We start from the raw sequence: 16,046 nt of genomic DNA, 5'->3' as shown, positions 1-16,046 counted from the left end.
TTACAGAGTATATCAGAGATTTGCCATTGTATATGTTGCTCTACAGTATCACAAAGAATTGCCATTTTTTTGTTTATTCCGTAATCTTCTTCACCTAATCTTCACCTAATTTTCAACATTCAGCAAACACCAAATATGGTGCTCGTATCATTGATTGTCTCTTATTAATTTCACTCATTTTTTTATAGGTAATAATAATCTTGAGACATTGCTAGCTATCATATTTATGAAGACAGCCATATTCCAAATTCTAGAACTGGGCATCACCAGCTCTCACCACGAATAGGTCCTGAAGAATGCCCCACGACCCCCTCCTGGGGCACTAGATGGGCAGAAACATGTCGACCTTTTGATATGGACACCTAAAGTGCTCTGGTTACATAATTTAACCTACAGCACCACTTTTTCTTAATTTTAATAGTCTCCCCACACACCCACCAGATTAAATCTTATTCCTTGAGGGCAGTGTGGTTAGACACTTTTAACTTCACTATCATCACTTTTGCACCAATGTTACTGATCACCACTAAGAAGCAGTGGTTCCCTCCAGGTGGAGGCAGCATGGAACACAAGAGACCCAATGATAATGCTGACGCGTATTCTGAAGGCGGAGAATCAAGATAAACCGCCCAACACCACCCTAAAATACGCTATTGAGGGTTCTCATAACACCTATTTAGGTGTTAAAGGTTCAAACAAAGATTTAAGAACCCCTACTTCTAGTTACAAGTGATCCATTCCCCTTTTTGATTTATGACATAAACCATTAAATCATCTTAAAAAAGAGAAGACCCCTGGACCAGATGGGTTTATGGTAGAATTTTATTTATACTTTTCAAACCTACTACTTCTGAAACCCTTGCAACTTTTCCAACACTTTTGTTTTACCAGAAAGGCGGCTGGCACTTTTTTAGAAGCCACAATATGCTTTATCCATCGTGGTCCTAAGCAATGTAAGAATTACTATCCTATTTACCTTGTAAATGTTGAATACAAAGTCTTTGACAAATTGCTTGCTATGCGTCTTGAACCTCTCTTGCCTGTTCTAATTTGTCCAGAGCAATGTGGCTTTGTTAAAGGCAGATTAACCTCTGATAATTCTTGGCTACTATTTAATGTTTTGAACAAGGCTTCCACTCTTTCTTGTTCTTTAGCTGACGTTTCTTTCGATGTGGAGAAGGCATTTGATAGCGTGGACTGGTCTTTTTTATTTAAAACCATTTATTGGCACGGTTTTGCCCATGGATTTATTTCCCTAATTTCTTTGCTTTATATGGCCCCTAGAGCTTCTGTCTTAATTAATGGTCTTGTCTCTCAATTATTTCCAGTACAGTGAGGTGTGCAACAAGGGTGTCCCCTATCCCTTTTTTCTGTTTATTTTATCTATTGAACCTGTTTTGTCTTGTATCCACCATAATACCTCTAACTCCGGATTTCTTAATGACGATCTATGTTTGAATTTGTCTGCATGTGCAGATGATATTTAACTTTTTATATCAAACCCTGAAACCTCTATTCTCTTTTTATTGCAAGAGTTCCCTGATTTTTCTTCAGTTTCTGGTTACAAAATGAATTCTGAAAAAACTGAAATTCTTCCCATCACCAAATTTTGTCGTAAGCAATATTTTGATTCGACTGGATTCCGATAGAATAGTTCTAAAATTAAAGGCTTCTGGTTTAATAATTCCATATTAGATTTGGTTAAAATCAATATGAAGGAAGGACTTGATCCTATCTTTAAATTCCTATCCTCCTGGAATCCACTTTTTCTCTCATGGTAGGGATGTCTTGATTTCATTAAAATGATGAGTGCTCCTATTTTGTTGTATATTCTCTCAATAATACCCATGCATATTCCGTCCATGTACTTTATAAAATGTGACTCCCTTCTTTCTAAATTGTTATGGCATAATAAGAAACCTAGAATTTGTCTGTCACATCTTAGGAAACAGAAATCTAAAGGAGGATAAAATGTCCTGATTTTCAATTTATCATAAGGATTTTTGTCTTAGACAGGCATCTAAATGGCTTCTTACAGACCTCTTCGCCTTCACACCTTTATGGGTTATGGTTGAACAATCTTTAATTGCACCTTTTTCTGTAAAAAAAAATCTTGCCTTTACTGCAAAGACAAAAAACATGTCTCTTCCATTATTTAGAGAAAAAAAAGTGGGAAAACCCACTTGGTACCTTGCACTGTTCACAAACTTGGGGATCCCCCCAAGAAAACAATTAAATCAGAGATGTTTCAAATGACAATTCCATCTATAAAAAACTGTACACATATTTAAGTAAACAGAGACATCTTTAGTTTTAGACCATTTGGTCCCAAAGAAAAACTTAATAAGAATTCACAATAGTACAACACGTTAATGGTTTCTTAACTGAATGTACAAGTTAACTTATTCACTGTCTAACAAACGAAGCTGTATTATACCTAATGAAAAATATTTCAAGTCGTTGGTGGAAAGTGCCCAATGCATTTCGGGATTATGAGAGTCCCTTCGTCAGGGGCCAACCTAGAAAAAATGTGAGCATTGTAAGTTTTACGTTCAGAAGTTTTATGAAGCAATGTAAATACGATGATGCTCAGGTGGAGGTTAGTAATAGCACACAGCATGCTACACGCTCAAAACCATGTGGGTGGTTGAGAAGGAAAGACTAATATTGAAGTGCTCATGTCTATATGTGGTGACTATATGTACAGGACATGGGTGATATACTGGCCTGGTGAAAATAATTGGAGTAGGGGTGAAATATTGATTAAAATGCCAGAGCTTGGGTCCCTTTAAGGGAATTTGGGGTGCAAACTATAGAAAAAAATGCGTGACAAATAAAGCTCACCTGAGAACATGTGATAGCTATGTTTATCACAAAAATTCCACAATTGAAAACAGGATCGAGAAATCTAAAATGCAAAAATGTGGTGAATGACAGGCTAGTGCATTCATCAAGAAGAAATAACCGATCATTGAAAGGTAAACACATAATGTGTTGCTGCGCTTACCTTATTCATGGAGTGAAGTGGCTGCGCTGTTGAATCTGTAACGGGTGGTAGCAACTGGTGATGCCTCCAAATATACGAGTAACGTTCAGCCCGTGTTGCGGGCAGCTCACTGAAAAAAGGAGAGTCTTTGTAGGAGCAGGTGGTAACCAAAAAAGCGAGCGGTAAATGAAGACCCATTACGAGCAAAAAAGTACCTGTAGCTGGAAACTCGGAAGCGTGGAAACGAAAATCTGGAAACGAAAATATGTGGTCCGAAGAGCGTGCTAAGACAAGCGCGGTGATAGGAAGATGAGATACAGTAGTTTAATAGGAAGCACAACGTTGGGAATGTCAGGTGGAACAATAGACAAGGAAGAAATACTCTCCGGTGCAGCAAGGAAGAAAAGAATCGATGAATTGGTAGTGAAAGTGTTGATGAAAAAATGAATAATAATGGAACATCGGGACGTGAAACAGAGAGACAAAAGGGGATATATTGATGGATAGCTCGAAAATGAACAATGTGTGGCTCCTGATAAACGGATAAATATGGAAGGGGTGAAGGATGAATTCCAAGATAACAAACATAGCAAAAATGAAACTGCTTGAAAATATCTAAAGTGATGATACCATAGAACCAATAAGGATGTAACTGTGGGTCAAAAGCATTGCATGTTAACCATGTAACGGGATGTGTTGGCTTAAAAAACAGAAAGGTGTGTGAGTTAATAAAGTGCTCCATGTATAGTTCGTGAAAAATATACCTTACGAAACGCTCTGGTTGTGCAGAAATACAAATTGTGCAATTGGATATAATACATAGACATGATCAAAATATTATTGACATCAATGTAAGATTATGTCCCCATTATATTTGCAATGAAGGAAATGGAATAAAAGTATTAGAATGGGGTATTGTGTGATGCAGGAGTCAAAAGTCTGCGGGTCTTTCATAAATCAACAGCTCCATAATACCTGGAGGTTTACAAAGTAGCCATGGATTAGTTCATGCCCACATTGAACACAGCTAAGCATACTTCTTTCATAATCTGATAACATCCCCAGACCCCAACCAATACCGTCTTGCTCATACAATCAACAATCTCCTCTCCACAACTTGCTTTTCACTAACTTAGTCCCCTTTCTATTCATCAAACATTGAATCGTGGTTAACCTCCAAATTCACTAATACTATGACCAAGCTTAATTATCTACTGTCACCACCAAGACCATCATACTCCCTACATTGTATCCTCACTAAAACAACCAAACGTTCTATAATTTCTTTAACTTTCCCATCAAACCATATATTTAAGAATGCCTCCAGTGCATCAATAGACCCCTTCAGCTTGTAAGTCATCAAATCTCTTGCCCATTCAACTTGCGTCCCAACCTCTCTGACTTTGAGTTGTGTTGAGATTTAACCAGGGAGTGTTTATTTAGATGGTAAGTTTTTAACCTACTTTATGACTGCTAGAAATGGGGTCTCTAGGTGTCAGTGGTTTGCCCTGTGTCCAAGTAGGGACCCTGACTCTAGTTAGGATAATGGGATTACACACTTAAGATAACCCCTGCTTACTCACTTGGTAGCTTGGCATGAGCAGTCAGGCTTATCTCAGAGGCAATGTGTAAAGTATTTGTGTACACACACACAGTAACACAGTGAAAACACCACAAAAGCACTCCACACCAGTTTAGAAACATTCCCAATATTTATCTGATTAAAACAAAATCAATTCAACAAAAATACAACATACATAAATCAAGATATAACTTTTGCAAAGACCACTTAAAAGTATAGCTCTTAGATATCAGTATATGTTGGGACAGGTACTAATCTAAGAGTTTGACGCTGACCGTGAGAAAGCGTTGGCCAGCTGCGGAGTCGTAGAGGCCCTGGTTGCAGTACCTAGGAAAATTAGGACAACAAAGAAATTGCACAGAGTCAGGGAGGTGAGGTGTCGCTGGGTACGGCGGCTTCAGTTTCTTACTGCTATAGGGGAGGTGAGGCATTGATTCTTTACTGCTAGGCTGGGGAGTTGATGTGTTGGTTCCTTACTGTTGCAGAGGAGGTGATTCGGTATCTGCAGCAATGTATTGGCTCCTTACGACCGTGCGGTATTGATGAGTCCAGGAAGTCACACATGTCGGTTATCGACTCTGTGGTGTCATGGTTGAAGCGCTGGCATTATCAGGTGTCAAGTATCCAGTGTAAGTTAGGACGTTGCCTTGTAGTCTTCACCAGCGGTGCCCTCGGCTCCTGTGCAGGTAGCAGCACAGCAGCTGTGCCGAGCCTGTGGTCACGAAGGGCAGGGCTTCAGTGTGAGTCAGGGCAGTGCCTCATGCTCTTCATGAGTGGTGCCCTCGGCTTCGGTGCATGCACCAGCTTCGATGATGGAGTCTGAGTTGATAAGTTGCTGTATTCAGCAACACCAGGGCTGGGGTGTAAGTCGGGGCACTGCGTCATGCTCTTCACAAGCTGTGCCCTTAGCTCTGTTACAGGAAGTGCCATCATTGACGGCATCTGGGTTGCTTTTTTAGGTCCTGAGACTTCTTAACAGGAGGCAAGCACACCCAAGACCTGGGAGATCCCTGGAAGCAGGATGTTGAAAACAAAGGCCAGTCCTTTCACTCCATGGACAAAAGCAGCAGGCCAGCACAGCAAAGCACCCAGCAAAGTGACAGTATCTCCTCACAGCAATCTAGCTCTTCTTCCTAGAAGAATTTCCTCAAACCAGAATTGTTCAGAGTATGTGGTATCAGAGGTCTAGTACTTATACCCATTTCAGCCTTTAAAGTAGGCAAACTTCAAAGTATAGTCTTTACAGTGCACAATACCCTGCCATTTCCTGCCCTGGCTTCAAACACACTAGTGAAGAAGTTGCAGGGTAATCCCCTGTAACAGCTACGAAACAGGTGTTGGCTAAAAGGTCTTGAATTAAAAACATCTGAAAATATAAAGACAAGCATGATTGTGATATTTTATGTAGCTTTATATTTACTTTTGAAAGTGTGCAGAGGATTTGTATATACTCTGTGTGTGACTGTCTTGAGTGAATGCACAAACAGCCCAACTGTCATCCTGCCCCAGATGTGTATTCCAAAGGCAGGCAGAGGCACAGAATGGTTAACGTGAGAAAATGCCAACTTTCCATAAGTTGCATTTTCGGACCAGCAATTGAAAAACCACGTTCACTAAAAGATATATTTTTTAATTTTGAGTCCAGAGAGCCCAAACTCCAACATTCTGTCAACTCTCAATTGGAAGATACACTTGTAAAATGTTACATGGCAGCTGCAATGCTAACCTATGAGAGAGATAGGCATTGTTGTAATAACAAATGAAATTAGCAGTATTTCACTGTCAGGACATGTAAGACACAACAGTACATGTCCTACCTATTAATACACTGCACCCTACTCATGGGGCTGTCTTGGGCCTGCCTTAGGGATGCCTTACAGGTAATAAAAGGGAAGGTTTGGGCCTTGCAGGTATGTGCACTTGCCAGATCGAAATGGCAGTTTAAAACTCCTCACACAGACACTGCAGTGGCAGGTCTGAGACAAGTTTTCAAGGGTACTTGTGTGGGCCACAAAATCAGTGCTGCAACCCCACTAGTAGCAGTTGATTTACAGGCCCTGGCACACATGGTGCGCTATACCAGAGACTTATTAGTAAATCAAATATGCCACTCATGGAGAAAACAATTATACCATGTTTTAGAGGAGAGAACATATGCACTTTAGCACTGGTTAGCAGTGGTAAAGTGCCCAAAGTCTTAAAGCCATCAAAAACAGGTCTGAAAAATAGGAGGATAAAGCAAAAATGTTTGTGATAACCCTACAAAAAGGACCATCAATGCATTAGTCATAATCATTTTGAAATTGTATTAAGAGTAACAACAGCAAAGCACGTCACACCTACAAATAGTTTGTAAGATGGATGCAAATTGTGAAGCAAAACTGTTTGTTGAAATGGAAACCCATATTTACAAATGTCCAATTATTTTGACAGTTTACCATTCACTTAAAGGTAGTTGCATTTCTATGAAGAGGATTGCCTCATCAACACCAACCAAATAGTAATTTATGTTCAAAATGATAGGCATATTATTGTGAAATATAAAGAGGTACTATTCATTGTTTTTTCTTCTGTGAATGATATGCAATTTATGTATTAAAAAACTCCTCATGCTTAGCCTATTCAGAATTGAAAACCAACTGTTGAAACCTCTACAATCTTAAAAGAGCCATATGAGTCTTTTTAATAGTTAAAGCAATGAGCTGGAACCATATGCCATGCCAAAGCTTTTCATACATCATTGTGCTTTAGGGTTTCTCCCAGGTTCATCCAAAGGAATGCAAAGCTATACAATGACATAATATGTAATTTTATTATGGGGTACTAAAAGTGTTTCTAAGTTTCAGATGCTTTTTTAAAAAAGAACTCTAAGATGAACATGTACTTGCATAAAAGTTTTCATATAATCACCCAAGTATCACAAAAGAAAGTACATTTAAATATTATTGGGGAGAACCCCTCAAACCCCAATTTTTTAAAAATTATTAGAATTGTCTTTTTGTCATCTTATAACCCTTTTCCATTACCTACCTCTTAAGCCTAAAATACCCTTACACCCCTGTACACCCTTACCCACCCCAGCCCTTCAAAAAACACCCACACCACCCAATACCATTACCCATGCCAAACCCTGACAAAACCCCTACCACACTATACATATACCCACCCCTAAACCCTAAAAGCAGCATTACAACCCTATATCCCTACCCACCCCAACCCCAAAACCACCCTTCCCACCCTATACCCCATCCTACCCCTAAACCCTGCCATCTCCCTTACCACCCCATACCCTTACCCATCACTGAACCCTAAAATCACCTTTACCACCCCATACTCCTACCCAACCTTAAACCCTAAAACACCCATACCACCCTATACCCTTACCCACGATTAACTGTAAAACACCCATACCACACTATACCCTTACCCACCCTGAACCTTAAAAACACCCTTACCACCCTGTACCCCTTCCCACCCCTAGACCCTAAAGACACCCTTACCAATCTCTACCCCTACCTACCTCTAAACCCTAAAAACACCCATACCATCCTATAACCTTACTCTCCCCTAAACACTAAAAACACACTTACCTCCCTCTAACCCCTAAATCCTAAAAACACCTATAGCACCCGCAACCCTAAATAAAAAAAAAGAAATGCATTCACATATATATTAATTGAAAACACTAACATAAAGTTTACAAGGACGTTATAGTTAGGCTTGGGTTTAACTTGTACAAAACCAGTGAAATTCAGCAGATATAGTTATCTGATTTAACGATAACTCAGGGCCCCACAATGCACTGTTCATGAATATACATGATACATCACTAATCACATGGATGGAGACATCACTGATGACATCACTGATGGCATCTCTAGTGACATCACTGATGACATCATCCAGTAACTGTGAGTGTTTGTAAAACATTTATCAGTGTTAACTATATATACACCAAGGTGTATTGGTAAATCATTGGGTATATCAGTGCCTGTATGAATGATTCAGTGGGTGCCTGGCTGACTGTATACATGAGTGATTAGGTGTCACAGTGAATGTATGGGTGAGTGACTGGTTGTGTGAATGTCTGTATCAGTCTGTCAGTTAGTGTCTTAAGTGGCTGTAGGGGTGTGTGAGTGGGTACATGAGTGGCTGTATTGGTGAGTGATTGCTTGTCTGAGTACCTGTATGGTTGTCTGAGTGTCTGTGTGGGTGGGTGTAGGTGTGTGTGACTGCCTGTATGAATGAGTGAGTGGGTGAGTCAGTGGCTGTATGGTTAGTGAGTGTGTGTATTAGGGGTTCTATGGGTGAGTTAATGTGTGTATGGCTGTGTGGATGTGTCAGTGGTATATGGGTGACTAACTGGGTAAGTGAAAGGCAGTATAGGTGAGTGATGGCATATATGAGTGACTGTATGGGTGAGTGAGTGAACGTGAGAGTGGCTGTTTTGGTGAGATTGTGCTTGTGTCAGTGACTGTATAGGTCAGTGAGTACATATTAGTATCTGTATGAGTAAATGAGTGGGCGTATGTTTATGGGTTAGTAGGTGGCTGTGCAATTGACTGTATGGGTGAGTGACTAGTTGTGTGAGTAGCTCTATGGGTGACTGACTCAGAGTGTGAGTAGCTGTATGGGTATATGAGTGGATGTGTCAGTGGCTGTATTAGTGACTGAGTGGGTGTATGAGTGGCTTTATGGGTGAATGACTGGACGTGTGTGTAGATCTCTGAATCAGAGTGGGTGTGTAAATACTGGTGTGGGTCTGTGAATGGGTTTGTGAATGGGAGTGAGTGTATGAAAGGTTCTATGGTGCTTTGAGTGGGTGTATCAGTGATTCTATGGGTGATGTCATCATTGATGTCATTAGTGATTTAATTTGAGATGTCATTAGTGATTTAATTTGAGATGTCATCAGTGATGTCACTGACCATGTCACAAGTGATATAATTTATGAGGTCATAAGCAGTGCATTGCTGGGTGCATGAGTTATTTAGCTTAGCTAACTATAACTGCTAAATTTCACTGGTTTTTCATGAGTGGAACCTGAGCCTAACTATAAAGTCCCTGTAACCTTTGTTTCTTCCTGTGAATTGCAGAGGTTTTTTAAATTCTAATTCCTAATTATAACGTCCCTGTAACCTTTGTTTTTTTTAGTGAATGTCTATGTTTTTTTAAATAGTAGTTGAATTTACAGTGTGGTGAGAAAGGGGGTGGGGCCTCTGACCAGCTCTCAACAATCCAGCAGTATGGGTTTTACTGGAGGTAACATCAGGGGTTCCTTGTCTCCATGGACACTCAGCATCCAAGGGGATGCCATTCCTTACCCAGCAGTGTGCCAGGAAGAGCGTTTGCAGAGTGGTGAAAAAGGGGGCATGGACTACAACAACCTCTCAGCAATCCTGCCTTTAGGGTAATTGGCCCCCAAGGACCCTTTAGACCTAAGGGGACTGCATCCCCCAGCCAGCGGTGTGCCAGGAGTTGTGTTTGCGGAGTGGTGGATAAAGGGGGCTTAGCCTCAGAAGTTTAGACTTACTGGAGGTAACAGGAGGGCTTGTTGGCCCCCAAGGACCCTCAGCATTCAAGGGGACTTCATCCCCCACTAGTAATGCACCAGAAGGTGTTTGCAGAGTGGTGGGAAATGGGGGCATGGCCTCTGACCACCTCTCAGCAATCCCACTGTGTGGGACTTAATGGAGGTAACATGAGGGGTGTCTGCCCCCCAAGGACCCTCAAGAGGCAAGGGGACTTCATACCCCAACAAGAAGTACGCCTGGAGGTGCATTTGCAGAGTGGTGAAGAAAGGGGGTATGGCCTCCAGAGACCTCTCAGCAATCTCATTGTGTGGGACTTGCTGGAGGTAAGTCCGTCCAAGGACCCTCAGCAGCCAAGGAGACTTCATCCCCCAACCTGCAGGTCACCAGGAGGTGAGTTTGCAGAGTGGTGGAGAAATGGGGCAGGGCCTCCGGCGAGTTGCTGGGTGTTTTTTTTTTCTACATTTTTTAGGGAAGGGGCTGCATAGCCCCCCTTCTCTGGGCTGATTTGGGCCATGGGAACCCCATTCCCAGGGGCCAGACATTTTGGGAATTGTGAGGAGGGCCGTGTGTCCCTCCTCCCCTGGCTGATTTAGGCCTCTGGCATCCCATCTACTGGGGCCCGGGCTTTCTTTTTTCTTTTTTTATAAATAAAGGTTGGGGTACCATGCACCTCCCGACTCCTTTCCAGAGGCCGGCCCTCTTTTTTTCTTAAAGTGAGGGAGCTATGTAACCCCCCTCCCAGGCCAATTATGGCCCTAGGGACCCCATCCCCCGGGGCCCGGCCACTAGTCTGGGTGCCCTGGTCCCACCCAGGGCACTTAGACACTTTGTTGGGGACCATAGGGGGGAGCCTGAAGGCCCCCATGGTCCCTGCCGCCTCCCCGCATCCTGTGGGAGCCAGCATTGCTTTTGTGTTATAATTCTGAATTGAGAACAAGATCTCATAACATGTACACAGGTGGTAGGAAGGGACTCCCACTTGCTGAGAGCAAAGTTTTCATCTGTTTTTCTGCCCTCTGTGAACCGAGCAGGGAAGCGGACAAAATGATTGTAGTCGCAGACAGGGCAGTGCATATTTAGCACATCCCTGTCTGTGAGAGCAATGCCAGCTACCTCAGGAGGTGGGGCCCTGCCTGGGACCGCGGGGGCCTTGAGCCTTTCCCCCATGGTCCCTGAGGAAAAGAAAGTAGAAAGAGGCAATAAAGTTCAGAAACTGTCAGACGAGGCAGAATAAAGGTCAGTAACAAGCTAAAAGAGGAAAATGAAAGGAGTGAAATGAGCAGAAAGAGGCAGAATAAAGGTGTAAAACTAGCAGAAAGAGGCAAAATACCAACGAGCAGGAAGAACAAAGTTATAGTTCGAAAATAGTATTTAAAAAAACATAGAAATTCACTGAAACAACTAAACTAAGGTTACATAGACGTTATAGTTAGCAAATAGAATAAAAAAAAGTTATAAATTCACCGATAAAAACTAAAGTTATAGGGATGTTATAGTTAGGCACAGATTTTACTCATACAAAACCAGTGAAAATTAGCAGTTATAGTTAAAGGGCTAACTGTAACTTTTGCCCCCACAATGCACTGCTTCTGATCTCACATATTACCTCTCTCATGACAGGATCAGTGACATCACTGATGACATCACTGATGACATCTTAAATTATATCACTGATGACATCACCCACAGAACCACTAGCACACCTACTCATTCCCCATACAACCTCTCATATGCCCACTCACACACCCACACAATGCTTCAAATGCCCATTTACAGACCGATACAAGTACTTATACAACCACTCATGTATCCATTGAGCCACTCACACACCCACTAACTCACTTATAGAGCAACTCACACACCCTCTCATTCACTCATAGAGCCTGGTCATACAACCAGTCACTACCTATACAGCCACTCACACAGCCATATACCAACCCATACAGCTAATGACATACCCAGTGATTGACCTATACAGGCATTCACACACCCACTCACTCACCCATACAGCCTCTCAACAGAGCCACTCACTAATACAACCACCCACACCCACACAACCACTTACATATTCATTCACACAGCCACTCCCTCACCCATACAGCCAATCCCACAGACACTCACTCTTCCATATAGCCACTCACACACCAACTCACTTAACCAAATACTCACTCAAACAGCCAATCACTCACCCATACAGCCACTTCCATACCCAGTCGCTCACTAATACAGCCATTCTGACACACACTCACTCAACCATTCAGTTACTGAAAACCAAATCACCCAACCATACAGCCACTCTAGTAGCTACTCACTCACCCACCCATACGGTGACAGGAACACCCTCTCTGTCATTAATACAGTCACTCACACAGCCACTAAGTCACCCACACAGCTACTCACACACCCACTTATACACACATACAGCCACTCACACACCTGTATAGCCACTCACACACCCACTCACACACGGATACACACAGTCACACAGAGACTCACTTAAACTATGTTAAAAAAAGAATCACTCATTAGCAGTACACAAAGTATACTAATTTATCTTTTGTGGTACCTTATTATATACGTTTAACCTTCAAAAACTTTTAGAATACACTCACAATCACTGAATGATGTCATGAGTGATGTCACTGACTATGCCATGAGTGATGTAATATGTGAGGTCATAAGCAGTGCATTGCAAGGGCGTAAGTTATAGTTGACTCTGGTAAATATAACTGCTGAATTCCACTGGTTTTGTAGAAGTGAAATTTGAGCCTAACTATAATGTTTGTGTATCTTTGCTTTTTTCAGTGAATATATATATTTCCTTGCCCACCCCCCTCCACTTGACGAATCAACCCAAAACTTTCCAAACAGAAACTAGGCACAAAAAGAACTTTTTTTAAAGTTCGAGGAGATTTATCAAAAGGTTTCAAACTTTTATTTTACTGGTTGGTTTAGTTTTGGTATGAATATTTTTTATCAGTTATGTCCTTCTATGGTAAATGCTAATTTAGGCTTAATTTATAATGTATGGATTATAGTTTGATAGTTTTGAAAAATAAAATAATATATATATATATATATATATATATGACTGCTCCAAATGCACCAAAAAACGAGTCACTCGCGGTCGGGTGCTGTAAACAGCACCCGACCGCGAGTGACTCGTTTTTTGGTGCATTTGGAGCAGTCTTCTATATCGAGTGCACCGCCGCATTTATCCATTTCTGACTGGTTGTCTGGAGGAATCTAGCGTGTCGCTAAGCGAATGGAGGTTTTGCGCTACGATTGATCCAGCATCACGCAGCAACAAGAATTAAGTTGCGGATAAATTCATCTGCGGCAGGTCGAGGGTACCGTGGCTCAGGCAGATTCCCGGGATTGGTTGCTGAACTTAAGATCATCGTTATGTTCAGCGAATCGGCACGCCGGGAAGCGGCAAAGGATATGTTTAAAACTCAACAGCGAAGAGGAACCGAGGGGGCCGATGCGGCAGAGGCGCCGCGGCTGGGTGGCAACCTACATAACACTCTGACCAAATTGGAAAGACTGTATGAACGCGAAACAAGGAAGTGGTGGGAGGCCACCTCTCTACAGAGTTATGTGGACACTAATAGAGTTCCCAGAGGCTTAAGAGTGTACACTGTTCCCTCATATGAAAATCCTGACCCGAATTTATTATCAGAATGGGCAGAACACACTGCAAAGTATTGCCAGGGCACTCTTGATATTTTAGTCAAGTATGCCTGGAGTGACCGAGAGAAAGCTTTGGAGGAGATCAAAACTCTAGAGGAGTTGTTAACAAAAGAGGAAGACAAAACACAAGTGGAAGAACTAATGAAGCAAATGAAAGCACGATTGCTGAAATACGAAGGCAAAATTAAAACCAGAAAACAAGAGAAATTTGAGCGCGATGAGAGGGACTATCTACAGGGAAGAGTACTAACCTTTGCGCGCAAATTTGATGGGCCACGACAAGAACTAACGCAAAGAAGCACAGCCAAAGCCAATGTACAAGTGGAAACGTCAGAATCCGATTTAACGGAGAATGAATCAGGAGACGAGCGGTCAAGACCTGTAGTGGAAGGAACCATGGGGCCGACTCCTTTTCACGACGAGTTCCAAATAATCAGGCAATCATGGCTGAGAGGCGGGAAGAACAAACCACCCGAATATCAAACAGGAGAACACGTCGATCAGGGTGGGGCCGCCAGAGGCAGAGGAAGATCCACGTGGATGCGCAAGAAGAGGAACTACAAGCGCCAATAGAAGAATCTAATCTAACAGTGGTTAATCTCACGTCGAAAGAACTAACAACAAGTGAGATTAAGGTACTCACCCTAGGATTGACCTTCTGTCCGACTAGTAAGTTGGAGTTCACGCAAACCAGGATTGACCTGTACAATTTCATTCGTAAATTGAAGCTACATAAATACTTCAAATTGAGGCCGAACTTAATGAAATCTACTTCGGCAGGAGCAAGGATCACTGCCACTGATATACTGACTTGCAATGATCTATCTGGAGTGGAACTTCTGCAGAATCTGCATTCTGGCACACCCATTCAACGAAGTGTATCGGAAGACATGGCTGTAAGAGCAAGAGCGGTGGGCATTGAGCAAGAACTGGAAGTAAGTCCCTTCAAATTAAAATCAACTTTTGTACCTCAAATGCCTTTTGATTCTATAGATACATTTTCTGACACAATGGTGAAAGATCTTGTGAAATTCAGATGCAGGACTCAAAAACGCAATTCCGGTGAAAATTTGACAAAGGAGGAGAAGCAAGCACTTGATGGCTTATTGCAGGACACGTCAATCATAATCAAGCCTTCAGATAAAGGCGGCAATGTAGTGCTACAAACTAGGGAGCAATATTGTGCTGAAGCACTCAGACAATTATCGGATAACAACTATTACATCAAATCCTCTCGTGAACTCTATCTAACTAGTGTCCAGAGTTATGATCTGTTAATTAAAAAATGGTATGATAAATCCATGTTGGGGACTGATGAGTATCTATTTTTGAGAAAAACTACTCCACTGGTGGCAACATTTTATCATATTCCTAAAATTCATAAGGATAATGTTAATCCACCAGGTAGACCCATAGTCTCCTCACAAGGGAGTTTAACAGAACATATGTCCATGTTTATCGACCATTTTTTGTTCCCATTCGTGTCACAATTAAAATCTTATGTGAGAGATACGAAAGACTTTTTGAGGAAAGTGAATAGTCTAAACTGGGACTCCAAGTATGTTTTAATGGTATTGGACATTACTAGTCTGTACACATGTATAAAACATGAAGATGGGATTCAAGCCGTACAGTTTTTCCTCAATAGACGACAATTGAGATTTGCGGAACATAATTCCATGTTGATTGAATTTACAAGTTTTTGCCTTTCAAATAATATTTTTCTATTTGGTGACCAGTACTATAAACAAATCTCAGGGACTGCGATGGGCACTTGTTTCGCCCCCAGCTACGCCAACTTGTTGGTGGGCTGGTGGGAGGAGCAAGTGTCCCGAACCTTTGTAAAAGGAGAAGTGACAGGCCAGGTAAAAGCATGGTATCGTTATATCGATGACCTGTTCATTGTTTGGGAGGGTACTATGGAATCAGCGGAAGGATACATTGAGGATCTTAACACCAATAACCTTAATTTACACTTTTCAGGTACAGTAAGTCCAGTGGCAGTGGACTATCTGGACCTAAAGGTATTTATCTCTGAGGGGAAATTAGAAACATCCTTGTACCGTAAGGCCACAGCGGGGAATTCGATCCTCTTTGCAACTAGTAATCATCCCCCCAAACTGATACAGAGTATACCATATGGGGAGCTATTACGATTAAAACGCAATAGCTCCAGAACCTGTGATTTTGAATTGGCAGCTAATCAATGTGTAAATAGATTTCGTATCAGAGGATATGGACAGACATTACT

The 16,046-nt window shown here is 41.8% G+C and overlaps 1 protein-coding gene across 1 annotated transcript; it reads right to left on the bottom strand.

The window, feature by feature from the left end:
- Nucleotides 1–1,266: 1,266 nt before the first annotated feature.
- On the bottom strand, nucleotides 1,267–11,269 carry LOC146863884 (uncharacterized). The gene is made up of 5 exons (XM_085637071.1): nucleotides 11,082–11,269; nucleotides 3,202–3,369; nucleotides 3,008–3,116; nucleotides 2,845–2,908; nucleotides 1,267–2,519 (listed from the first exon to the last, which is right to left on the bottom strand). The coding sequence occupies exons 1-5, from the start codon at nucleotides 11,267–11,269 to the stop codon at nucleotides 2,491–2,493; spliced, it is 558 nt and encodes a 185-aa protein (XP_085493197.1). The 3' UTR covers nucleotides 1,267–2,490.
- Nucleotides 11,270–16,046: the final 4,777 nt, after the last annotated feature.

This window comes from Triturus cristatus, chromosome 2_1 (genome assembly GCF_964204655.1).
Source record: "Triturus cristatus chromosome 2_1, aTriCri1.1, whole genome shotgun sequence".
NCBI classification, from domain to species: Eukaryota; Metazoa; Chordata; class Amphibia; order Caudata; family Salamandridae; genus Triturus; species Triturus cristatus.
Note: the sequence above shows the minus strand (reverse complement) of the source record. Positions and strands in the feature narration are given on the sequence as shown.

Coding starts and splice junctions, on each gene's coding strand:
- LOC146863884 (XM_085637071.1), bottom strand. CDS start 11,269: ATGGGGGAAAGGCTCAAGGCCCCCGCGGTCCCAGGCAGGGCCCCACCT. Junction 3,117..3,201: donor TTCCGAGTTTCCAGCTACAG/GTACTTTTTTGC, acceptor TCCTTTTTTCAG/TGAGCTGCCCGCAACACGGG. Junction 2,909..3,007: donor CACTTCACTCCATGAATAAG/GTAAGCGCAGCA, acceptor TTTGCATTTTAG/ATTTCTCGATCCTGTTTTCA.